Source organism: Mirounga leonina, unplaced genomic scaffold (assembly GCF_011800145.1).
Source record: "Mirounga leonina isolate KUSES-001 unplaced genomic scaffold, KU_Mleo_1.0 Mir_53, whole genome shotgun sequence".
In the NCBI taxonomy this organism is placed as follows: domain Eukaryota; kingdom Metazoa; phylum Chordata; class Mammalia; order Carnivora; family Phocidae; genus Mirounga; species Mirounga leonina.
The window spans coordinates 10082107-10107151 of NW_023270807.1; the positions used below are offsets into that span (position 1 = coordinate 10082107).

General features: G+C 55.6%; 1 protein-coding gene across 18 annotated transcripts; it reads left to right on the top strand.

Annotated features, from left to right (window-relative positions):
- The first annotated feature begins 351 nt into the window (after positions 1–351).
- Positions 352–24782, top strand: TJAP1 (tight junction associated protein 1). 18 transcript variants are annotated; one of them, XM_034990431.1, is made up of 14 exons: positions 352–406; positions 909–1001; positions 3475–3594; positions 9203–10066; positions 10159–10287; positions 16978–17075; positions 17810–17935; positions 19751–19779; positions 20507–20668; positions 20915–20981; positions 21235–21264; positions 22039–22146; positions 22249–22332; positions 23003–24782. In XM_034990431.1, the coding sequence occupies exons 7-14, from the start codon at positions 17837–17839 to the stop codon at positions 24098–24100; spliced, it is 1677 nt and encodes a 558-aa protein (XP_034846322.1). In that variant the 5' UTR covers positions 352–406; positions 909–1001; positions 3475–3594; positions 9203–10066; positions 10159–10287; positions 16978–17075; positions 17810–17836; the 3' UTR covers positions 24101–24782. The 18 variants fall into 18 exon arrangements, with proteins under 18 accessions (XP_034846322.1, XP_034846335.1, XP_034846325.1 ...); XM_034990433.1 differs by lacking the exon at positions 352–406 and adding an exon at positions 588–742 and having other exon boundaries at positions 860–1001; XM_034990428.1 differs by lacking the exon at positions 352–406 and adding an exon at positions 588–742.
- The last annotated feature ends 263 nt before the right edge of the window (positions 24783–25045 follow it).

A 25045-nucleotide genomic window follows, 5' to 3' on the forward strand; every position in this document is an offset into this window, starting at 1 on the left:
ATCCTTTGGATGACAGGGAACCATTGCTAGCACTATTCCACTATATTCTTGTCTTGTCTTTTCTTCTTTCTTTTCTTTCTTTCTCTCTCTCTTTCTTTCTTTTCTTTTTCTCTCTCTCTCTCTTCCTTTCTTTTAGTACCAGAATCTTTCTTCACTCTTCAGCTCTTGCCTTACCCATGACACCTCGTTCCTTCTCCAGCGGCCAGGCCTCCAAACCCTGCTGTTAGGAGATCCCCATCTTTCCTCAATTACCCGGTGCCCTAATTCCCCAACCCGAAACCACGCCCCTAGCCACGCCCCCGATGACGCGCGGCGCCCGGTGCGTGGGGATTCCCGCGGCCGTGGCCACTACCCGGCCTGCCCCGCGGCAAGATGGCGGCGTGAAGGCAGCGGGCAGCGGCAGAAAGTTTGTTGTGGGATTGGAGTAGTCGGCCGGGAGGCTAGAGTTGGGGGGGATCGTGGGGACACTTTCGCGGAGTAGGGGCGGAGGAGGGACTAGCTCCGGGGTTAAGAAGAAGAAATGGGATGTTGGAAGGTTGGAGGTGGGGGAAAAAAAGAGGGAGATGGGGCGGAGGGGAGGGGGCCTAGGATCCAGCGGCGGCCCTGGGGGAGGGGTCCATGGCGGGGGGAGCACAAGTAGGTTTGCAGGCCCTGGAAAAGCAGTCACAAATTGGAGAGGAATTTCTAAACCGAGAGTAAAGAAGCCTGGAGCTTGTGGCCGAGCCCCGACTGTACTAGGCCGGTAGGAAAGAGGTCTTTCCCATGGAGGAGGATAGTGGGGAGGGGGGCGGAGAGACCTGGAGGATGCTGGGCAGGTTTGGTATGGAGGAAACTAAAGCGTCAGATGACCCTTCTGCAGACTTAGATCAGCCTTTCCAGAGTTCCTATAGCATCTGCCCCAATTTCAGCTGAAGACTCAGGGGCCCCAGGGACTGGAAGAAATCACAGTACCTGCTTGGAAAGAAGAGGTAGCGACTTGCCCGAGCTCAACCCCAGAGCGGGTAAGGTGGCCTCCAATGACAGGCTGGCATGCTCCCTGCAAGCAGGATGCATGGGCTCAGAGTGATACCGAGAAACATTTAATCTGAAAAGGGCTCTCTTCTATAGCTGTTGCCCTTTGCCTGTGGTCTGTAAGTTAGTGTTCTGTTCAGATTGCACACAGCTTTTTGAGAATTGGGTGTAGCATTGAGCCTTGTGTGCCGTCACCTGTAAAAGTGAACACAGCCAAGGGCCTAGAGATGAGGCTGGAAGTGCTTTAACACATCCCTGTCACAAGCAGTTTCCTACATGCTCACTGTATCTTTTTCGGTCTCCCCATCACATCTTCAGTTTGGCATCCTACCTGAAGTAGAGATTTGTGGGTGACAGATGGGGGGAGTCATGAGAAAAAGTCTGCATTCTGTCCCCAACTCCTGAATTCACTCTTGCAGCAGGTCTCCTTCTTTTGAGCTTTCTTTTGGTAAGAAAGGCTCATTAGTGTTTCTTTGGGGTTGTGGATTTGGTGGGTAGGTGGGGTCAGTGGAGGAGGAAAAGCAGGTTGAGGTTAGGGAGAAGAAACCCAGATCAGTTTATGGTAAGGGGTTGACTTGACTGGTGTAAGGCTCTGAGAATATTTATTGTATCACTCTCTGTCTCTGAGATCCCTGATATTTGAGAACTGCTTTACAGTCTGGATCAGTGTGGTGATGGGAGGACAGGGTGGTACACCTTTTCTAATAGCTTTCTTCTCTTCCTTTGTATTCTCGCCGTCCAACCACATTTTTTTTTTTTTTTTTTTTTTATTCATGAGAGACAGAGCGAGAGAGAAAGGCAGAGGCAGAAGCAGGCTCCCCTCTGAGCAGGGAGCCTGCTTCTGCCTCTGACCCTCCCCCCTCTCATGTGCTCTCTCTCTCTCTCATTCTCTCTGTCTCAAAAAAAAAAAAAAAAATCTTTATAAAAAATAATAATAATACTCAGTTTCACTAACCAAACTCGGCATGGCTTAAGAGATAGTGGATTTGGGGTTAGAGAAAAGGAAAGGGGTTTGGAGCCACAAAGTGCAGCGCATACGGTCCTCACTGCCTTTGATGCCCTGTGGTTATGCGCAAGCCAGATTTGGGGGCAGGCTTTTTACAGAAGCTTGTTTCATGACTGGCCTCTACTCCATGATTGGATTGGGAGGTCTAGTTTGATCTAGGACTCCTCACAACCATCTCCTGCTCCCTGACTGCGCCCCTCCCCAAAGGCTTGTTATAGACCAACCCAAATCACTGTTACTAGGCCAGCTTCAATACCTTCAGGTATCAGAAAAACTGATGTTATTTAGCTATGACTCTAGAAGGTTGGGAGCTTTCTCTTCCTGAGGACAGTTTGTGGATGCCTCCTTAGAGTTGTGATCAGCAAGGGCAGTGTGGGGAGCACACATAGGGGTTAAGAGCACTGATTCTGGAGCCAGAATTCCTAGTTCAAATTCTGGCTTTGCTATTTGTAGCTCTGTGACCTTTAGAAATTGTATAGCTCTCTTTGCCTCAGCTTTCTCATCACTCAAACGGAGATGGTAAGAGTACCCATCTCATAAGGTTGTTGTGAGGGTTAAATAAATTAATACATTGATGTATTTAGAACAGTGACTGACACTCCATACATAATTGGTGTTACTGTGCTGGTCAGATCTCAGCACTGACTTCTTCATGACTGAACCTGGTGTCTCTCTGTGGAGGCCCTGTACTGGTTTGAGCTTCTGTCTTGATGTTAGAGAGATAGGCGCAGCTTTTGAATAGTATAGATTTTGCATGTAGTGAGAACATCTTCGTTAAACTGTTTAAACTGATGTTAAAATGCCCATGATTTCCTGTTTGAAGTTGTGAGGTTTTAGAGTTATCTTTGTAGTTGAGCTATAACAATAGTAGTGCTTATTGAGCACATTCTGTGTCTGGCACTGTTGTAAGTGCTTTAAATGTATTAACTAATTTAAATTTTTAAAAAGATTTCATTTATTTATTTGACAGAGAGATAGCGAGAGCAGGAACACAAGCAGGGGGAGTGGGAGAGGGAGAAGCAGGCTTCCTGCCGAGCAGGGAGACCAGTGTGGGGCTCGATCCCAGGACCCTGGGATCATGACCTGAGCTGAAGGCAGACGCTTAACAACTGAGCCACCCAGGCGCCCCAATTTCATTTTTATAACAACCCTACAAGCAAATACTTCCATTGTCCCCATTTTATAGATGAGTAAATAGAGGTACAGAGTGGTTAATTTGTTCAAGGTCACCCAGCTAGTAAGGGGCAGAGCTGAGATTTGAACTCAGACTATCTGGCTTCAGCAATTGAGCTTCCTTTTTTTTTTGATTTGGTATGAAATTAACTCTTTATTGAATATGCCTAGTGGCAATTTGTATCTCTTGTTTGTCATGATGGTTAGATTGTAGTAAACTTTTTTGATTTATTTAAAAACTGTTTTAGAAGCTGAGCTCTTCATCACAGCTCTCTCCTTCTCAGATATAAAAACTGGTGCAGGGACTGTGGGAGGGAGCCCACTGCCCTGTTAGCCAAATCTGGACTCTCTCTTCATGATTCAGCTTGGTGACTGCCCTTTGGAAAACCTTGGACCTGGGTTGGGTGAGTGGACTGACATGAAGATCCACCCTTAGCATACATTAAGGGTGTGTGTGTGTATTAATGTAGATATAAATAAAAGGCTCATTTCTGACTTTGATTACTGACAGGAACAGCTGAAGTAGCCATAGTGTTAAATTCTTAGACAATCTGGATGTCATCTTTGTTTTAAAAATAGCAGGTGGCAAACTACACAAAAAACCCACAATAGGTGGCATTTTAAGCAGTGCCGGCCCTCCAGCTTGAGGGGAAAGTGGAAGACAGATGTGCTTCTGCGGAAGCTCCTGTGGAAGCTCCTGTGGTCTATCAAGGAAGGTCGTGGCTCGGCGCTTGCCAGTCTCTTTCTCTTTAGCCAAGCCGGAGGCCCACATGCAGGCTTGGGGCAGAGGTGTGCCCATGGTTTGATTGACTGGCTTTCCTTTGCCCTGCACTTAAGAATCACTCTTCCCCTCCTTCTGAGTCACGTCCTGTCTATTTAACACGCCCTCAGGGCCCATCTTTTTCTTTAGTAAATGACTCTCTACCTTGCCATCAGAGTAGGCACGGGCCTGATGTCTGAGCAGATTTCGGAGGAATAGGGGGCTCAGGACTTAGGACTCTTTCTGGGAATTCCGAGCCAGCCCTCGAATGACCTTTTTCTACTTGTGGCATGTGAGATTTTGAAAGTTAGTATCTGTCAGTGTCTGTTCCCCTCCGCCATTAACTGAGGAGCCATATGTTGTCAGGATAATGTACTTTATCTCGATTTGTGCTGCAGTCAGCATGCTGAAACGTGTCATCTCCATAAAGTACACCTTTGTGTTTTGGTAGAAGTCCTTAGACTTTCTGGATTCAGGTCTCCTTTTAGCAGATGATTGAACTGCAGGCTGGGGCTGATAGATTTGGATCCGGTTCTCTGCCTTTACTGTTCTGGTTTTGTTGTTCACAAAGTCCATTTCTTCTCTTTTTTTTTTTTTTTTTTTAAGATTTATTTATTTATTTGACAGAGAAAGACACAGCGAGAGAGGGAACACAAACGGGGAGTGGGAGAGGGAGAAGCAGACTCCCTGCCGAGCAGGGAGCCCGATGCGGGACTCGATCCCGGGACTCCAGGATCATGACCTGAGCCGAAGGCAGTCGCTTAACCAACTGAGCCACCCAGGCGCCCTCACAAAGTCCATTTCTTCTCTTAACACACCTTATTCAAGTGTAATCTTTGCATCTAATCCCTTCACCTTTTCCTCAGCGCCATATTCTGAGAGCAAGGGACCTCTGGGTAAACCCGGCCTTCGTCTCTCACCTGGATTCAGCCTCTTCTTTTTTTTTTTTTAAGATTTTATTTATTTGACATAGAGTGAGAGAGAGAGAGAGAGCACAAGCGGGGGAAGGGTCAGAAGGAGAGGGAGAAGTAGACTCCCCTGCTGAGCAGGGAGCCCAAAGTGGGGCTTGATCCCAGGACCTCCGGCAGCCGGAGGCAGCTGCCCAACCAACTGAGCCACCCAGGCGCCCCACAGATTAACAGCTCTGTGAGCTTATTCTCTGTAGCTTCTGGGCCTTTGCACTTGCCAGCCCTGCTGTTTGGAATGCGCTGCCCCCTCCACCCTTTACCTACCTCTTTGTCCTTTATTTATTTATTTTAGAGATTTTATTTTTAAGTAGTCTCTACACCCAGTGTGGGGCTCGAACTACAACCCCAAGATCAAGAGTCGCATGCTCTACCGACTGAGCCACTCAGGAGCCCCCCCCAACCTCTTTGTCCTTTGGTCTCAGCTTAAATGTCTCTTAATTTGGGGTCCCCACTCCTTTTGTGCCTTTCCTCTGTGCTTCTGTGTTAAGACTTAGGCTGCGTTGTAATTGTCTATTTACTTGTCTGACTTTCCCGTGACTGTAAGTGCACTGATAACAGGGACCATGTCTTAATCATTATTGTATTCTACCCTTTAGGATAGTGCAAGGCACTGAATAGGCACTTTATGATGCGGTGGGGCATATAGAATGCATGAAATGTGGTGGGGAATCTCTCCCCATTTCAGTCTGACTTACAAGCTGCTGTGAGAATTGTCTTCCAATGAGCAGCCTCAGTTCTGGCATTTACAATGTTTTATGGTGATTTCTCTGTTTACTTGCTGGCCTCTTTCACTGAGCTGACCCTCTGTAGAGGAGAGACCCTCCCTGACCATGGGATGAGGTGGGGGGCGGATGGGGAGTTGGGAGTGGGGTGAGCGGGGTGATAGAGTCTGATTTTGGAGCAAGGCTGACCTGGTTGAATCTTGATTCTGCGACTTACCAGCTGTGTGACTCTGGACAAATTGCTTAGCTAGTAGGACTTTTGGTCTTGTCGCCTGTACAATGAGGGTGACATTATCTTTTTTGTAGGAGTATCGAGCATTAGAGATAATGAGTTCATGGTGTGTAGCAGGCCATCTGTCATGTGAAGGATACTCAGTTAATATTTGCTTAGTAAATGAGTGCCATTCTGGAAAACACAATGAATAAGAAAAAGGCTTTGTTTTATTCAAGCCAGAATAAGCCTTTTGATCTCTGCCAGGTAGCCAGGAGCCTTTTTGAGGTGGGAGTAAAATTGGAAGAGTCTCTTTATAATGAAGCAATATAAAAGCTGAGACTAGGGACATCGTCAATGAGTAGCCTGTGCAAAATAGTTGATATTTCTCCCCATCTTTTGTGTTGTAATGACTCCTTTGATGGATCCCCTTTACGTGAGGTTGGCGGTGACCTTGGTGGCTATAGGTGGGGGTAGGTAAGTGGTAGATTTGTAATGTAGTTCAGGCTGTGGATGACTGGATGGGGTGTTTAAGGATTCATGTTCCCTGGTGTTTTATGGATTGAGAAATATTGGGTGAAGCTGATAGAACACATCTAGGCATTCAGGAAGCTGGACTTCTTGGCCCTAGTTTTCTTAGGGTTTTGATCTTGTGTCACGGAACAGGGCTTAACTCAGATGCTCCCCAGAAATAGGGCTGGTAGCTGGGAGTTCACTGTCCCTTCTTTGCCTTTTTGTTTTTAGTGTAGTTTATGGGGGTAGTTCTTAGGGCACCAGTTCCCAACAAACACCCGAGGAATGTGTCTCCAGAAGTCTAGACCTCTTAATTGTATAATGCCAGGTGTGTTCCAGTTTGAGTTTACAGTCCAGATGAGGAAGATAGGTTTGAGTTTTTTGGAGGGCAGCCTTCTCGTCTGGTTCTTGAACCCCTGCCCCAGCCAGCTGCCTCTCCTCTGGGCTCTCAAAGCATGTACCAAACTGTATTTGCAAGTGGCTGTTAACCTGTCTCTCTCCCACTCGGGGCAAGATCTTTTAACTCGGGAAGCTTCTTAGAGGCCCTCCGTGGTAGGTGCTGAGCAGTCCTGGTTACTGTGTGGCCCAAACCGGTCCTTCCTTCTTGAAACGAAAGCAGGTCGGACCTATCCTCTGAACTCTTAGGAAGCAAGGTCCTGCGTAAACAAAAGGTGAGAGAATTAGCAATAGCATTACTAGTTATTGTCTAGAGTTGAGTTAATGTGGTTCAGTGATCTTCCAGGTGCTTGGCTTCAGCTGTTTCCCTTTTTAGCCTTCTTATGTTCTAGGAACACATCCCTACGCCAGCAGTAGAGGTTAAAAGCAGAGGTGAAGCACACACCGGTATATTTTCTTGCTAACCACCATCTTCCAACAAGTCTGACTGCTGGCATCCTCTTTGTTACTCATTAAGTTCCTGTGAGTGCCCCATAACCTGCTTGCTTTTCTGGCCATATTGCTCATTGTCTGGGTGCGCTCCCTGCTCACAGCCAGGACCCACGACAACGTTGTTAATGCTTACACGAGTCAAAAGGACGAGACAAGTAGCTGAAAGTGACATGATGGGGTTTTCCCTGGGCTCTACCCCTTGCCCCTCAGTGTGGGAGTGCACGGAGCAGTGTGGCATATCTTTGCCAATGGCGTCTTGGGCTGGTTAGCTGCTTCGTATGTTCAGCTGATTTGAGAGATGGGGTGAGGCCAGCAAGACGGGGTTGGGCTGTGTACATTTAGGCTTCAGAGGGGCTGAGTCTCCTGCACTGGCCGTGAGTGTGAGAATGGGACCTCTCGTTAGTTACTATCTCGTAAGTGCCAGCTGTCTGCGAGGTGACCTTTAGAAGCTGGAAAGGACACGGCCCCCCATTTGTGAAGAGCTCTGCTTTCCCAGTGAACTGTGGGGGGATCTCCCTGAGGGCGGGGCCGGGAAGTCAGTCTAGACTGTGCTGGCCTTGCCGTGCGCCTCACTCAGCTAACAGTAGCATAGAACGCTGGGTTTATCATTTGGGGTACTGAACAGGTCTCTGCACCTTCCCAGGTAAGCCTGCGCGGACTTCAGTCTCAGAAGCCTTGGAGGGCCTTTACATCAGGGCAGAATCGTCAGGGCTTTCCTGTGGCTCCCTAGAGGAGGCTGCTTTCCATGCTTTGCCCTGGGATTGGAAACAGAGTTCTATCCCAGTTCTGTCTGTGGTCTTGGGCAAGCCACTGGTCTTCTCTGTCCCTTCAGAATGGGAGAACTCCACCTGTTCTGTGGGCCTCACTGGGCCACAAGAATCAAAGGACATACAATGGAAGGCAAGTGCTTCCAGGATGGTAAAGCACAGTGCACACGGAGGGGTTTTGTCCGTTTGTCTAGGAATGCTGTTTTCATCATAAGCATAATATGTGTCCTTGCATAAAATACCAGCCATACAGAAACATACGCAAAAGAAAAAGTGAAAAGACCCCCCCCTCCTTTCTTCCCCCACTGCTCCAGTCTAAGCCCCTTTCCTAGAGACAGGGAACTATCCTGTTTCCTTCTAATCACTTTTGTGTGCTTCTAGACATTCCTCATGTATCTCTTGTGCTAAAAACACAACTCAGTTGTAGTCCATGCTGTTCTTCAGCTTGCTCTCTTCACCTAACACTTTCCCTGGGGTCAGGCAGCCCCTTTTGGGGCCTCCTTCCCAGCTCAGGGGCTTCCTCTGGGGCTGGGTCCTTGGGAGGGACGGAGAATCTTTACTAGGGTTCTCGCCATACCAGGCCTGCTGGTTATCTCTGAGGGGTGGTTTTTTATGCTGCGATGAAGTCGTCTGGCAGGAGTTCCCTGAGTGGGAATTGGGATGGTTCTCAACATGGCGTGGGCACCACCCCTTCCACCTCATAGGTGTTTCTCCCCGCTGCGCTTCTGGGCTCTGCGGCTGGGAAGAGAGTAAACTCACCTGATTTCTCAACCTCTGCTTCAGCGCACAGACAGTCCCTGGTTTCTGAAATCCGCCTGGATTTACCTAGGTTACTTGCTGCTCTGTGTTTTGAAAGCAAACCAGACCTGGCTGGTGTTTTTCGGTTTTATTTGGGGGCGAGGATTCTAAAGGGAGCCTGTCAATGGCCATGAATTCTTAGCAGTCTAGGGAAGAGGTCAGAGCCTATAGGAAGAGTTGTTCTCTCTTCTCGGTGGTCATCTCCCCCTCTGGGGTCAGGCCTTGGCCTTTTGGGCTCTGGGGCTGTTGTCAGAGTACTACGGGGAACCCTGGGATTAGGCAGTTGGGAATGATAAACCTAGGTTTGGGAGGTGGACCAGGCCCCCATGTGGTGCCAGGGTGGTCGCTGTTCTCCCTCCACCCTGAGTCGTCATTTCATCCACAGGGCTTTCCAGACAGAAGAGGAATCCTTCTGGTTTTTCCTTGCCAACATGGTGCCCTCTCAGCACAAGCAGTACTTGCTGCTATATTTGCTGTAGGTCTCCTCTCCTGCCACTCCAGGGGTCACATCTTGTGGGGTTTCTGGGACTCCACCACTGCGGCTCCATTTGTCTTGAGATCTCTAAGCCACAGGGGGTCACTTCCCCTAGGGTGGTTCTGGAGGCTTTGGGAGAGATGTTTTCTGCTGTTCCCTCTCTGGGCACTGCTCGTTCTGAGCGGGTGGCATGGTCACTGCTGGGTGCGTGAGGAGCCTGGCTGCAGCATGGCCTTTATCCTTGCTCTCTGGGCTCCTCTGGGGCAGCTCCCTGGGAAGTGCCATCCCCCTGGCCTGTCAGAAACTGAAAGGTGGCACCGTGCCACCCCTTCCCACGGCTGGCCCACCTCTGGGCCAGGTCACACACTGCCCCATTGTATGGTGCCTGCGATGCGCTTCTTGTCGCGGCCTCTGATCCCCGCGCCAGTCCTCTCCTGGCCCCTTGCCTCGGAGCCTGGGGGAGGTGGCGGGGTGGGCTCTGCTCACTCAGGCCCGGGGTGGGTGGCCGCGGCAGCTGTGGCCGGCTTTGTTCTGACAACCCCGCTTTCGGAGCTGTGGTGCGGCCTGGCAGCGGTGTCCAGGGAGAAGGCAAGGCAGGGGAGCGGCCCTCTGGCAGCTGTGCCCCCTTCCACCACAGCTCCCCTCTCTGCGCTGACCAACCAGAGGGCCCTGTCACCTGGGGCCAGCCAGCTGGACTCACTGGTTGGCGGGGGGCGTGCTGCCCTTCCGCCTGGCCTGATCTGTGGATGGGAGAAGGCCCCCGAGGGTCTAGTGGTAAGTCTGGAGGAGCTTCCCCTGTCAGAAGAGCCCAGTGTGTACCCTCAGGCATCTTGCAGCTTGGCATTCCTTCTGCTCTCTCTTTGCAGCTCCGGAGTCGGGCTGCTCTCAACCAAGCTGTCTGTTTATATGGAGTGCCTGGAGGGCGTCTGCCATGAGTCTGTCGCTAACCGTGCTAACCAGGAGAGCTGGCTGGTTGGGCAGAAGACACTAACCCTGTGAGTCTGACCTGGGCCAGCTAACCTGCCCTGGGGGCACCGCCAGCAGTGCCTCTTGTCACCCCCCCACCCTCCCCCAGCCAGCCTGGCTGCCTCCTCCCCTTAGCTTACCTCATGCCTCCTCTGTTCTCTTGCCCTCACTGCTGTCTCTCCATCTTCCCAGCCTCCTTGCTGTGGTGTGTGTGTGTGTGTGTGTGTGTGCACGGGGGGGATATGTGTCTTCTCTAAGGCCGAGAGAGGGGGATTTCCTATGCACAGACGCCTGCCCATCTGCCAGCCTGCTGCTGGCTTCTGCCGACCCCAAGCTCCCCTCAGTCAGTACCGTGCTGCCTAGCTCTCCCTTGAAACGATTGGTTAGAGTTTCTGTTCAATCTGCTCTCAGCATTATGGAATTTGAGACTTATCTCGCAGTGACCATGCTCTGTTTCACACCTCAGAGACAGATGCAGCCAGAGTGGGAGGGGAGTTTTCTTCTTGACTGGATAGTTGCTTCCCTTTGTCAAGTGGGGAAGACTGAATGGTGTCCCCATTATTCTCACCCCAGGATAATCATTTAGGATCAACTGCAAGGTTCTCCTTAAGGTTGGTGGGGGGGATTGAGGAAAACCGTGGCCTCGTTGTGGGAAACTCCCTGGGCAGAGAGTGAAGCTGAAAGGTAGAGTCTGGAACCAGGTACTCACCTGAGATGTAGCTCATGGCACCCATTGCTCTGGTAGGTGGAGTGGGTGGAGTTTGGCCCCCCACTGCCTTCCATGGGTGGAGCTTCAGGTGGACTTTAACCGAGAAGAGCTGGAAGGGCACCTCTGCCAGGGCAGGTGGGCCCTAGCTTTGGACTGCACAGTGGGCCTGGGAGAGGCCTTGGCCTCAGACTGGGAGACTGGTGATCAGCCTGCCTTAGAGAAGCTCCCGCCAGACTCCCTTCTTCCAGGGTTGGAAAGGAGAAGGGGGCTCTGGGGATAGCAGGAAGGCCGATTGCTCGGGGCTCCCTGGTGTTCTGCGCAGGAAGCTCCTTAGACAGCCTCTCTGGCTCCAGCCTCTGGAGTCCGTGCAGTACTGCCTAGGCTGGGGGGGGGACTTGGGATCCGAAGGTCCTCTGGGTGGGCTGTTTCCCTTGGGCCAGGAGGGAGAAGCAGGGAGCTTCCTGCTAGTATGGGGTGTGAGAGGGTGTAAGGGCTGCCTGGATGTGTAGGGACCCTGAGTCGGGAGTAGCAAGCTGGAGGGGCGCCTGGTGGCTGGGCTCTGACCAGGAAAACAAGAGGGGCCTGCAGCGGCCCTTACCTTGCCTTTCCTTAGGCGATGGCATGGGGACTGTCAAGTGCTGGTTGATCTTGGGGACTTTTGTCCCTCTCTTTATTTAGGGGAGGTTCCTTGGATCATCATCAATAGTTGTTTTCAGTCCCTTTGTTCCTGTCAGGTGTTTGCTTGAGTGAGAGGCCAGCTGGATAGACTTGAGGTATTTGCTCAGGTGGGAGCCAGCTGAGCTCTCGAAGGTCCCCAGCACTAGTTTGGAGTCCTCAGGCTTACTCTGAGGCAGAATAATTCCCACCCACTTTTTAAAAACCTGTCAGTCGGTACCGCTTAGAGCAGGCAGGGGGCCAGGTCAGGGCCGCAGGCAGCTTGGCCCAAGAGGGTGAGGTTGTACTTGCCCAGAGGGGTGGCAGGCATGGCCGCTGGAGGGGCAGCAGGACTGGTCTGGGCACAGCCTGGCATCTCCCAGCCTAGTCATCGGCCCAGAGCAGAGCCTGCCCAGGCCCCACCCCATGCTCTGCTGGCTGCTTGCCTGCCACGCGCCCAGGATTGCTGAGGGCTTTGCTCATGTACCTCAGGAACAGCTGCGTGCCGGAAACTGGGGGTTGGCAGCAAGCAGGAGGGGCACCCGGGGTGGGGGGGCGATGTGGGGGAGGGCTGAACCCAGCCAGCTTTGGTCGGGTGGGCTCGCCGTGCTGGGGGAGAGGGGCTGTATTAATGGTGGTTGGGGGGGGCTCCTTGCAGGCAATCTCCAGGGCCTCTGCTGGGTCGCCTGGCTACAGGGCTGGCCCTTGCAGGGTGATGGTTCGTGTTTCTTGGGCCTCAGTTGGATGCAGACCCTGAATTTCAGAGTCTTGAGAGGCAGCCAGGCTTGTATGGCAGGAGCGTGCCCTGCCCCCGAAGGCGCAGCTTCCTCCAGGCCCGCGGAGTTCAGGCTCTCTATCCAGGGCTTACAGCCGAGGATGATTCCCACAGAGGAGGCACTAGGTCCTGTGTGACCAGACATTCACGTTTTAGCCATTGATGAGCGGCTTTAGGAAGGGCCTATGTTTATTTTTGTTACTTATTTGTGTCGTGCTGGGTTCCACAGGGGAATTAAGGCAGCATAAAACACAGCTGGAGTGTTCTGGAAAAGGGCCGGTTTCCTTTCATTCTTAAAGTGGTAGTGATTGCTAATTGAGTGATTTTGTTTGACTTTCTTCAGGTAAATTAGGAAGCGCTTTAATGATTTTTGTGGTGATGTGTGGCCCCTCCCTGATGGTCCCTCACTTGCTTGAATCGGTGACGGCTGTGAGAAGAAAGGCATATCAGTAGGTTCGGAAATGGTCTGAGCCCAGATAAACTGTTGGGGCCATAATTTCTTACAGAGTGTGGGTGATGTGGGGAGCAGGGGAGGCAGCCGGGCTCCCTAGGGTAAGGCAGGGGAACTGGGGCGGGTGGAGTGAGGTCGTGGAGCAGGACTTGGGCAGCTGGAGACCTCCGTGGGGGCAGACTGAAGTGTGAAAAGCCACGGAGCCACACCCATTTTGGTTTCACTCCTGTCTCCTTCCGTAGGGGCAACGCTGGAGGCTCGGACCTCCCTTCTCCTGAACCTTTGACTTTGCCCTGGGCAGACCCACAGAAAAGATGGCAGAAGGAAGTGAGAGGGCGCCCTGAGCTCTTGGGCTTGAACCTTCTTGCTGACACCTACTGTGGGTGTCTGCAGAGAGTGGGAGTGAGGATATATGGTTTGGGGAAAATCTGAATTCTGAAGGTTTCTCCTTACCCTGCTCCATCTCTAGCAGCGGTGAGCCCTGACCATGGTGGCAGCCCCGGGTCACATCCGGGCACTTACCCACAAAAGGGAGCAGGTGTGAGTCCCATCTCCTGGGTAAAAGGGATGCTTGGCAAATTTTTTTGTCCTTTGATTAAAGGCTTCTGCCCAGTCAACGTCCGGCGCACATTTTTCCTTATATCTGCCTCTGACTACACTCTGTGCTCAGCTGTTCAGTGGGTTCACAGTGCAGGTTTGCTGTGCGTGCTGAGTCCCATTTCTAATGAAAGTAGACTTTGTTCTCTGGAGGCAGCTAATCGTGCCCCATGGGCTGTAATCAGGGAGAAGGTATTTAATACAGGGCAGGCGGCAACAGGCGGCCTGCACTGACTGGCAGATTGCAACATGGCAATTAGGAAGCTCTCACCCCCCTCTTCGCCCCAGCAGAGCCCGAGGAGGCTCTCCTCTGAACGGAGTTTGAGTGAGTGAAGAATGAATGCTATGCAGAGGAGGAACGGGGAGGCGGTGCTCGGGGGGGCGGGGGCCTTGAGGAGAGCCCCTTTCCCTTTGCTTTTCCTTCTCCAGGCTGCTCTGCGTGTCTCCCTCAGGCACTGCTGACCTGGGTCAGCCAGAGGTTTTCACCTAAGCCTCAGCCTTTCTCCCCATGCACAGCTGTCGTAGTGCAGACCCAGCGGGTGATCTGGTAGCCCCACATCCCGAGTCCTCTGCCCCAAGTTCCTTGGAGCTCAGGTAGTTTGGGGTGAGGGGTGGGAGTGGGATTCTTCTTGGTCAATTTTTAGACCTTCCAAAAGACCATTTTCTTGGAGGTGTCCTGGAGCCAGCTCAGCAGCCAGAGGCCAAGAGACCCCAAAGGCCGCTTGCTTGCTTATCCTGGCCCGTATCCCATTCTGAGTTAGCCAGCTGCTTTCCCTGGGGACTTCTTCTTGACAAGGGTTTGGGAGCCCTCCTTGGGCTGAAACCACTCCAAGGCAACATGGGAGTCTTTGGGTGAAAGAGACGTGGCCAGTAGAGGCCGCACCTGGTGCTTGGGTCTTGCCGGTGGGACTGCTCTGCTGTCTTGCAGCTCACCTTTTAGCTTCTCCTGGCTGTGGGCCTGGTGTCTAGCTGCTTCTCGCTTTGTTCTCCAGGGTCCCTGGCATGGCTCTCCCTCCAGGGTCTGTCCTGCCTTGCTGTGCTTCCAGTCAAGGACAGCGGCCTGTCAGGCCCATTGCATTCCTGTTCAGTGCTGGAATTGTCTCCCTGCTCTTCCCCCCCGCCCCCCGCCCCCGTGGGCTGGATCTGGGGCACTTAGCGCATCTCAGGAGTTGGAGCTAGGGCCCCAATGTGTACTGGTGTTTATGGATGTGGGGCAGGGAGTGAGAGTGAGCCGGACTCTCCCTCCTGGGCTTGTGCTGGGGACACTGCAGGCTCTTTTGCCGACTGTTTCCCTAGTGGGCCTTGCCTTCTGTTTCCTCGGTTGGGAGTGGCTCCCTTCTTGTGGCTCTGATGTGTATGGAAAGAGTAGGCTCTGGCCAGGATAGATAACTGCCTGCCCTTGCTGGCACCATTCATCCCGGAGCGTCGTGTTTGCAGTACTCCCCCATCTCCCTGCTATAGCCACTTCCACACTGTCCCTCAGCAAGCCAGGTTATCTGGCCAGGAAAGCCCTGGGATTATGTGGTGTGAGGCCAGGGAGTAGAGACTTGCCATCAGGGTGAGGCAGGATCTGTGACAAGTAGAGCTAGGGCTGCGGGGCATGGAGTGAAGGCCACTCTCCTTCAGGGAGGATCCCCAGGTACCTGAGCGTGCCTGTGTGCTCCTTGCATGCCTGCCTGCCATCCATTCAAGTGTCCTGGTACCTAGAGGCCAGAGTGGGTATTAGCAAGAATAGGGCTAAGGAAGAAAAGAGGCTGAGAATCGAGGGGGTCCGAAGCATGGCCTGCAGGGAGAAGGGGACTGCTCAGCTGATGGGGGTACAGATGGGAAAGGGAGCAGGCCCAACTCTGGAGCTCCCCCGCCCCGGATTTTGTAGAGGTTCTTGGCTTCCTGTATCTCTTATTCCACGTCTCTGGCTGTCGCCTTTTCTAACTCATGTACCCCGCACTTAACACCCTCAGACTATCAGCACCCAGCTATGCAGGCTGGCTTGGAACTTTCTGGGCCTCTCCCCCAGGCCATAGGAGCTCACACCCTGCGGCCCGCAGGAGGGGTAGCCCCGGGGAACCTGCGGGGGTGACTTGTTTGCTCCCCCACACCCCAGGAATGTGCTGTCCTTTTGGGCCCGCCCGGATTCCTGTGCAAGGAGTCAGCTCGACACAGCACACTGCTTGTGCCCTGTGGGGACATGTCCGCCTCACCATCAAAGGGGTGGAGGTTGGCGGCTCGTGCCTGCTGCCATGCCCCAGCTCCCCCCAGAACCCCAACCAGAGACCAGGCTGCCCAGACAGAGGAGGGAGGCCACTCCTGCTTGCCCACCCTCCCTACCCCTTCACCGTTCTTCCTGCCCCAGGCTCTGTTGGAATGTGACAGGAGTTGCGGCCAGGGCATGTCCCGGCAGCAGGAACACATGCTTTAGCCCGCAAGGCTTCCCTCAGCCCCCAGCTCTGTTTAGGAGGATAGCGGCGGGAAGATTGCTTATGCCCGAAGCCACCTAAGGTTACTGCCTCCACTGGTCCCTGTGGTGGTTACTGCCCCCATGCTGCGGCCCGGCTCATTACAGGAGGGCGCAGAGCCCGGCAGGCCCAGAACCCGCGCGGGGGGCCTCACAGGTCACTCAGTCTGGTCCCCTGTGTGTGGAAGAGAGACCAGTGAGGGACTGAGCCGGGGCCACGCGGGGTGTCAGAAGCAGCACAGCCTGGAGCCCAGTGTCTCAGCTCCCCAGGCTTGGGCCTTCTGCACCAGAGTTTCTCAGCCTGGGTGCTGTCAACATTGTGTGCTGATAATTCTTCATCGTGGGGCGCTGTCCTGTGTGTGGCAGGATGTTCAGCAGCACCCCTGGCCTCTCCCCACTAGATGCCACTAGCTCTCCCCTCTGTTGTGACAGCCCTTCACACGTGGCCAGGGATCTGGGAGGGGGCAAGTGAGAGAGATGGGGGACCCCAAAATCACCCTCGCTGAGATTGCTCAATCATTGCTCTAACTGCTGCTTTTTCAGATTTTTCTCTCCTGTGCCTACCCTTCTTCATTGCAAAGTCTGTGTAAAACCGTTACACACGGAAGTAGTCTTTGGGCTCCTGGAAACATTGCTAGGAACTTTTCCCAGCAGCTTCTCAGTCTCTACTAGGCTTTTTCCTGGTGTTCTCTTCTGCAAGCCGGGTTCCCCAGATCTCTTAGTTTCCAGACTCTGAGAGGCCTGGGAGATGAACAGGACAGATATGGGGTAGGTTAGGGACAGGACAGGACCAGACCTATTCCAGAATCAGGCATGTGGTAAGCTGAGGCCATGAGCACATACAAGACGTGCATGTGTGTCGTCTGGGCCTGTGACCGCCGCTTTCATGGAGAAAGGAGCCCCGTGCTTCTGGTCCTCTCCTGCCTCTGCTGCTTTCCCCAGATTCCCTGGGCCGTGGCTTTTCTGCCTGGCTCTCCCTGGGGGGCTTCCCAGTCCTGGACTGGGTAGGCCGGCTGAGGGCACTGAGAGATCCGCAGCTGACACCTGGTTTCCACTTTCTTTCCTTCTCCGGTTTCAGGAGCTGTTGGCTAGAGGAAGTGGAGGGGCCACGGGATGCGGAGAGCCGAGGGCTAACTGTGGGACAGCGGAACAGAGAGAGCTGCCGACAGTCAGACGGTATGTCCCTGGGGGGCCTGCACCCCTCCTTGGCCCCCTTCCGGAGAGCCTGGTGGGCCAGGGGGCAGGCAGGTGGCCCCTCGTGGTGGGGGCTGGTGAAAAGAGAGTGGTGGAGGCCAGAGAGGCTTGGCCTTCAGGACTCTCAAGCTGGGAGGACCCCCCCCAAGGTGCCTGGGTTGGGGAGCATCTTCAAACCCTTACTTTCTGGTTACTGGGGGTGTTTTTGTTTGTTTGCTTTCTGGGGTTTTTCTGAGCTCACACATATGGAACGTCTCCTAAGTACCAGGTAACTGTGGTTAGTGGCTTATGTAATCTTCACAACAGGTCTATGAAATTGGTGCTCTCCTCATCCCCAGTGTAGAGTTAAGGAGACTGATGCAGAGGGAACAATTTTTCCCTCTGAGGCACTTTTGTAAGCCCACAGAGGTGAACAGTGGGCTGCTCTTAGATACCTTGTCCCACTCCTAGGCTGTAGTCCACTCTTCTGGTGCCCAAGCTGTGGGCCCTGCCTTTCCCACCCATCTGGTCGCATTGGGCCCTTGTCCCCTCCAGCACTTCCCTGACCCATGGTCACTGATACACCAGAGTCCAGGTTTCTAATGACCCCAGCAATGGCCCAGGCCTGTCTGTGTGCCTGGTGGCTCCTACATATGTCCCTTTTACTGGCCTTTTTCCCTCAGTCCAGGGGCCTCTTGCCCACTCTCTGAGCCTCCTCCTCCCTGGCTTCCCCACAGCAGGTTGAGGAGCCCTCACCTCCCAGAATGACCAGTGCGGCACCTGCTAAGAAACCGTACCGTAAGGCACCCCCTGAGCACCGGGAGTTGCGGCTGGAGGTTCCAGGATCCCGGCCGGAGCAGGAGGTCAGAAGACTTATACTCCTACCCTGGCTGGCAGTTGCACGCCCCTGAGGCTGGGTGTCTGACTGACGTCTCCCACCTGAGGGCACTTCTGGGCCCCTGAGTGGGGGTGTGAGTGTGGCTTTGCTGATTTACGCTTGGGGGCTCCTAGCTGCAGCCCTGCTGGTGGGGGCAGTGGAGGCTTACAGGACGGCTGTGAGCACATGTCCCCACGTCAGGGAACCCCAGAGTCTTTATGGCTCAACGGAAATGCTCCCAGGCAGTATTGTTTTTCCTGCAAGAGGCAGCCCACCAGACTGAGGGTCCTCACACGCGGGAGGCTGGGACTGTGTGGAGGAGGTGGTGCTCCGGCTTCTTCCCACCAGACCAGCTGTTCTTTGCTGTCCCCGGAAGTCCGGCCCTTCCTCCAGCTTTGCCTGGTCTGGCTAACATTTGTGAAGGACACACTCCCCGCCAGCAGCTGTGTTAGGTTCTTAGGAGGCCTTCTTTGGGCCACTGTGAAACAGTCTCCAAACTGGCTGTCCTCCCTCATTCGGTTTCCTCTCAGGAGGACATGAGTGTTGCAGTCAATTCACCTGGCTGCTTGTCCCCACCCTGTTGCCGTGCATAGAGCACGTTTACAGAACTCAGGAGAGCCTCCGGACCCGCTGAGCATCAGGTGTACCATGGTCCGCTCTGGTCCAATTCAGGGCAGGGATGCCGGGACTTGCCCGTTTTCAGTTCAGGGAACATACAGTGAGAAGGCCAGGTATTGTGCTAGGTGCCATCCTGTGGGCATTCCCTTGGTTTTGTAGATGAGGACACTAAGGCTCAGCAAGGTTAGTACAAGCAGAGTGTGGTAGAATGGGATAAAATCCCGGGGTCCTCGGCTCTGAAGCCCATGGGTCGGGCCACCCACCTCATTTTCCGGCCTGTGATCGGCATTCTGAAGCAGTCGGCTCCATTTGGAGTGGGGCCCTTGACGTTTCCCTGCTCTGTGGCTGGCTGAGCTCTGGCTCTTGGGCTGTGACCAGCGTGGGGGCTTCGGGAGGATGGGGCAGGAGGCTCCAAGCAGGACAAGGGTAAGACATGTCACTCCTCTCAGTCAGGACTAGACCAGAGGCTCGCTCTTTTCTTTTTTTTTTTTTTAAGAGATTTTATTTATTCATTTGAGAGAGAGAATGAGAGACAGAGCACATGAGAGGGGGGAGGGTCAGAGGGAGAAGCAGACTCCCCGCCGAGCAGGGAGCCCGATGTGGGACTCGATCCCGGGACTCCAGGATCATGACCTGAGCCGAAGGCAGTCGCTTAACCGACTGAGCCACCCAGGCACCCCCAGAGGCTTTTTCACCCATGTTCTTGTTCCTTCTGAGCCCCTGGAAGGACCTGATTCTGCCCCATCTTCCTCCAGGGGCCAGGAGGGCTTTGTCAGAGCTCAGAACCCTACTGTAGCTCACTTGGCTTCTTCACTTCTCTGGAAGGTCTCTGCCATGCCTGCAGGGCTCACTAGGAGCCCAGGGAACAGCTGGGAGGCTCTCTTTATCCCTGGGAAATGCAGCGTGGGTACCAGGACTCATTTGCAACTTGCTCTAGAATTACGAGAGGGGTTGGAAGTGGTGTGGGTAAGGGTGAATGTTGGAAGGGGTTCTCGAACCTTCTGGTTGGCATGGGAGAGAGTGATCTAGGCTTGTCCAGATTGCCTCCATCTAACAGGGCCCACTTCTGTGAGATTGTTTGGGCTTCAGAAATAGCCCTTTCCAGGGCTCTTTGGGGGGTGGGCAAGCAGTGTGGGCCAGTGGTCTAGGGCTGAGCCTCAAGCTTCCATTCTTTTGTGCCCAGGAACCCCTGACTGATGCGGACAGGATGAAGTGAGTATCTGCTGCCCGAGAGCCTGCCCTGCCTTGCCTCAGCACTTCCCTCTTAGCTCCAGGGAAGGCTGTTGGTACCGCCGGGGCTTTTCATTGGATTAGGTAGAAGTAAAGGTTGGGTGGGGTATTTAGGGACTCTGGGAGGAGGCTTGATGTGGATGTTCCTTCTGGAAAGAGTTTTTGTTCCATGGGCTCCCAAGAGAACCTGGAACCGAGGAGGTGGGTGCTCGGAGGGGCCTGCTCTTGCCAAGGAGCCCTTCCCCAGCTCCTGGTCCTCCTGTACCAGCTGCCTCCCTGCAGCCCTTTCTGTCAGCCCCGTCAGGCCTTTGGAAAGGAGGTCAGTGCCGGGCTGGGTTTCTAAGAGACTAATCATGGAGCAGCCTGATTGCGCGGTGGGGTAACTGGAGCTGGAGGGCGTGGTGGCCGGCTGGCTTAGGCTGTAACCAGAGACAGATGGGGGAGTCTTACCCCCACGCCAGTTCTGTCTTCTCATTCTCAGTGGCCCCCGCACTGCCCCCAAGCCGGGCTGTGTTCCCAGGGCCAGCAGGCATATGGAGTATGCTGCCCCAGACTCAGACTCCTTCTCAGGGAGTCCCTTGCCCCGCCCCGCGCTGCCTGTGCTCATGTCATACCTACTCCTTCAAGCTTCTTGAGCCCAGCCTGGGGTTCCAGGGCTGGCCCATCTTAACGTGGATGCCCCTCTGTCCTTGACCCCTCCCCCCGCCAGGCTCTTGCAGCAGGAGAATGAGGAGCTCCGTCGGCGCCTGGCCTCGGCCACCAGGCGCACCGAGGCCCTGGAGCGTGAGCTGGAGATCGGGCAGGACTGCTTGGAGCTGGAGCTGGGCCAGAGCCGCGAGGAGCTGGACAAGTTTAAGGACAAGTTCCGCAGGTGTGGGAACGAGGGGCCAGGCATCGATGCACGCATACACTCGCGCGCACACACACACACACACACCCCGCCTGCCCTGTTCATTGGAGGTTAGCGGGATGAGGCCTCAGAGATCATCTGATTCTGATGGGGAAACCGAAGCCCTGGGAGGAGAATGACCTCCCCCACATCCCATATCAGGGAGGGGCTGAGGAGGGCCTGAGGAGCAGATCTTGACCCAGGGGTCGGCCTTGTGTTCCTCCACAGGCTTCAGAACAGCTACACGGCTTCTCAGAGGACCAACCAGGAGCTGGAGGACAAGCTGCACACGCTGGTAATCTCTCCGGGCCGGGGGGTGGGGCATGGGGGCACTTTGGCTGGCACTGTGCTCACAGCATAGCAGGGGGCTGGGACTTGCCTGGGGAGTGCCACTGTGCCCTGGGGCTTGGGACGGGGGCGGGACAGTGGCGGGCAGGGGACCGCAGTGTGTGCTGTGCGAGTCGGGACTGTGTTAGTGCTCACACTGTTTCTCTTCTCTCCCGTCTTCCCCTCACGCTGCCGCCGCCGCCGCCGCCCTCTCCTGGCAGGCCTCTCTTAGCCACAACTGGATCTTTGCAGTTGCGTCTGAGTTTGTGTGTTTCCTCCCTTGCCCTGGCCTCCTCCTCAGCTGAGATCTGGGGTTGCTGGGGCCCCGGCCCTTTGCCTCTGCCCCCTGCTTTCCTCCTCCTTACGTGAGGCCCGCTCGGTACAGTGCCTCCCTCCTGGGGGACAGCTGCGGAGCCGGCTCTTGGCTCGGGCAGAGGTTCTGGTTGATGTCACCACTGAACACTCACGGCTTCTCGGCTGTGGTGGCAACAAGCCCAAGCCATTTGGCCGGGGGCGGGGGGGGGGCGGGGAGCGGGGTGAAGGGGCGCCAGTCCCTGAACTGAAGATCAGAGGGCTGCTGCTGAGCCCGCTGCTCCCTCCTGGCTCAACTAGATAATCTCACAGGCGCCCCCAGCTGCCACCCAGCCCCATCCCTCCTCCCTCTTCCTAGCCTGAGCCTGGAAAGCGCTCCACGCGTAGGCTTTGGCCCCTGGGTTTGCACACTTACTGCTTCTCAGTTCAGGCTGCCTGACCTGCTGTGTAGAGCCCCTTGATGGACGGCTCTCGTACGGCCTCTGTCTGGGGCCCCGGTGGCAGCAGGTCTTGTTCAGAAAGCCCCCACCCCACAGCCAGCCCGGAGAACAGGAGAGGTGGCTGGTCTCCTTCTGTCTGTCCATTGTCTGTCTGTTCCATCTGCCTTGGCTGCCCCAGCACCTGTGGCTTCCCGTGTCTCTGGGCTGGGAGGAGGCGAAGGGGAGGAAGGCCGGCGGGGGCGGGGCGAGGCTCACGTGAGTTTTGTGCCTCAGATCAAGAAGGCTGAGATGGATAGGAAGACGCTGGACTGGGAGATCGTGGAGCTGACCAATAAGCTGCTGGACGCCAAGAACACCATCAACAAGCTGGAGGAACTCAACGTACGTGCGCCACGGGGCCCCTCCCGCCTGCGGCTGCCTCGGCCCGGCGCAGCCCCGCTGCCTGGAGCGCGGCTGCCCAGTGACCCCCGCCTGTGTCTGCAGGAGCGGTACCGGCTGGACTGCAACCTGGCTGTGCAGCTCCTCCAGTGCAACAAGTCCCACTTCCGCAGCCACAAGCTCGCCGATGTGAGCCCAACGGCGTCCCCTTAGGACTCCTCTCGCTCGGGGTTTGATACCTCACTCTGCCCTGCCTCCACTCCCCCTTTCTGCTTTGCCTTCCCCTCGCCTGCATGTCTCCTCTCAAGTCAGTCAGCTCTGCCGCTGGTCAGTGTGCGTGCGCTGTCGGGGCCATCGCTAGGGCGGTATTTCTGGAACAGAGACAGGGAGGCGCCCCATTTCGGGGTCCCGTGCCGGAAGGTGGGGGTGGCCATCAGCTGTAAGCCTATCGAGAGGGGATTAGGCCCAACTGACCGCCTTCCCCCAGGAGGCAAACTCTGGGCCCGAGGCTGATGGGGTGTGTGGAAGGAGCGGAGGCTGGCCCGAGGCCGCTGGCCGTACCCGCCCTCAGACTTCCGTCTGGTTTGGGCCGAAGCCGCAGCTGAGGTGGGGGGAGGGGGCGTTTGAGGGGGCGTTTGAGAGCCCTAAGGGCTCTGGGACCCGATGCTGGGTATGTTGCTCAGACTCTTCAAGTCGGTTCGCCCCTGCCGAGCGTCAGAGGGTCTGTTAAATGAGGCTGTCCCCCGGCCTGGTGGGAGACCCGCGTGGTGCTGCCCGGGCGGGTGCGGGGGCCATTGTTTCTGCTCTGAGGCTGGGAGCCTTCATGTCTCTCTTCCCTTCTCCCGCTCTTTTGCCCCAGCTGCCCTGTGAGCTCCAGGACATGGTCCGGAAACACCTGCACAGTGGTCAAGAAGCTGCCGGCCCGGGCCCTGCCCCTAGCCTGGCCCCGGGGGCCGTGGTGCCCACGTCGGTCATTGCCCGAGTGTTAGAGAAGCCGGAGTCTCTGCTGCTCAATTCGGCGCAGTCGGGCAGTGCCGGGCGCCCCTTGGCTGAGGATGTCTTTGTGCACGTGGACATGAGTGGGGGTGGCCCGGGTGACCCAGCCAGTCCCCCGGCCCCTGGCAGCCCCCCGCCGCAACCCAATGGAGAATGCCGCTCTCTGGGCACTGCTGGGGCCTCCCCAGAGGAGGAGGTGCCCCTGCCAGCCTTCGAGAAGCTGAGCCCCTACCCCACCCCGTCCCCACCACACGCGCTGTATCCCGGCCGCAAGGTAATAGAGTTCTCTGAGGATAAGGTGCGAATCCCCCGCAACAGCCCCCTGCCCAACTGCACTTACGCTACCCGCCAGGCCATTTCCTTGAGCCTGGTGGAGGAGGGCGTGGAACGGGCCCGCCCCAGCCCAGTGCCCAGCAGCCCCGCCTCGGCCCAGGCCTCGCCCCGCCACGAGCCCAGCCCTGTCCCCCCGGCACGCAGCGCCCCAGCCAGCTCTGCCGGCTCGGAGGAGGACCTGCTCGCCAGCTGGCAGCGGGCCTTTGTGGACCGCACCCCGCCCCCGGCCGCTGTGACCCAGCGCACAGCCTTTGGACGCGATGCACTCCCTGACCTGCAGCGCCATTTTGCTCTGAGCCCCACTGACAGAGATGAGGAGGTTCTGGCACCTTCTTCCCCACCTGGTGAGAGTGGGCTTTTGCTGCCCACGGAAGCTGACTGTGGCCCTCCCAGGGAGGAGGAGGAAGAGCTGAACCTGCCCGTCAGCCCTGAGGAAGAACGCCGGAGTCTGCTGCCCGGTGATAACGGCACAGAGGAGGGGCCTGTCGCTTCCCACGCCGAGGGCAGGGCCTGGGCACTCCCCAGCTCCAGCCGCCCCCAGCGCAGCCCCAAGAGGATGGGGGTGCACCACCTGCACCGCAAGGACAGCCTGACCCAGGCCCAGGAGCAGGGCAACCTGCTCAACTAGGGCCCCCGCTTGCCTTCCTGCCACCGCTGCCCTGGGACCGCGGGAGGCCCCCCGCCCCCGGAGCCCTCCTCCCTCAGGCGGGCTCAGCTCTGCTCCTTGTGCGGGGCAGGGGCAGGGGCAGGGCCGGCCACACCGGGCCTTTTAGCTGCATTGACTATGACTGGCACCAGCTTGCCTCGTAGTTTTTCCCTTTTTTCTTGGAATATGTACTCCCCAAAGGCAACCTGCAGCTGGGGCTCAAGACCCTTCTTCCGGTCAGCCCAAATTGGGCTGTTCTGGGGCGCTGAGGGATCTGTTACATCAGTGTTCATCCTCCATCTCCCTTTCATACCCCAAATTGTTTTCTTGTTTGTTTTCTGGGGGCCGGGGGGGCGTCGTTGGGATTATTAACCTCTAATTTCTGTTTTCCGCCTGCTTTCCTCCCCTCAAGTCCTCTGCACGAGCTGTTGCCTTCAAGGGGCCCTTGGGGGATGGGCGAGAGGACTCACTCAGGGCTCGCCTCCGCTGTGTCCATCCTCCCTCTGGAAGGGAGGAGAGGGAGGGATTCAGGGGCCTCAAGCTGGGCTCTAGGTGAGGCCTGGCCCCCTCCCAACCTTGGCTCTAGACTGTTACTCCCAGCTTTGGGAAGTTTTCACATCGATGACTATTTTAAAATTAAAATTATTTTACTGATACGGCCTAATTTGTCTATTAATGATTTTCCTTGTGCCGCTCTCCTCCCCGTTCTTGAGCGTTCCTAGTCCTAGCCAAGTTCTGGTCTTCGCTCATGAGTCCTCCCCGCCACGCCCTGCCTGGGGTGTCTGGGGCCACAGAGCATCAGGCAGTGGGAGAAGGTGTACCTCAAGTAACCTCAGCAGGGCCCCCGAGTCTCTCCTCGAGGCGGGGTCCAGTCTGACCTCTGGAGGTGAGCTCTCTACCTTAGTTATGATCCTTCTGGGGGCCTAT

Excerpts from the sequence above, each read along its gene's own strand:
- TJAP1 (XM_034990431.1), top strand. The coding sequence starts at position 17,837 with ATGACCAGTGCGGCACCTGCTAAGAAACCGTACCGTAAGGCACCCCCT. Across the intron at positions 19,780-20,506 it reads ACTGATGCGGACAGGATGAA|GCTCTTGCAGCAGGAGAATG; the intron begins GTGAGTATCTGC and ends TCCCCCCGCCAG. Across the intron at positions 20,982-21,234 it reads AGGACAAGCTGCACACGCTG|GCCTCTCTTAGCCACAACTG; the intron begins GTAATCTCTCCG and ends CTCTCCTGGCAG.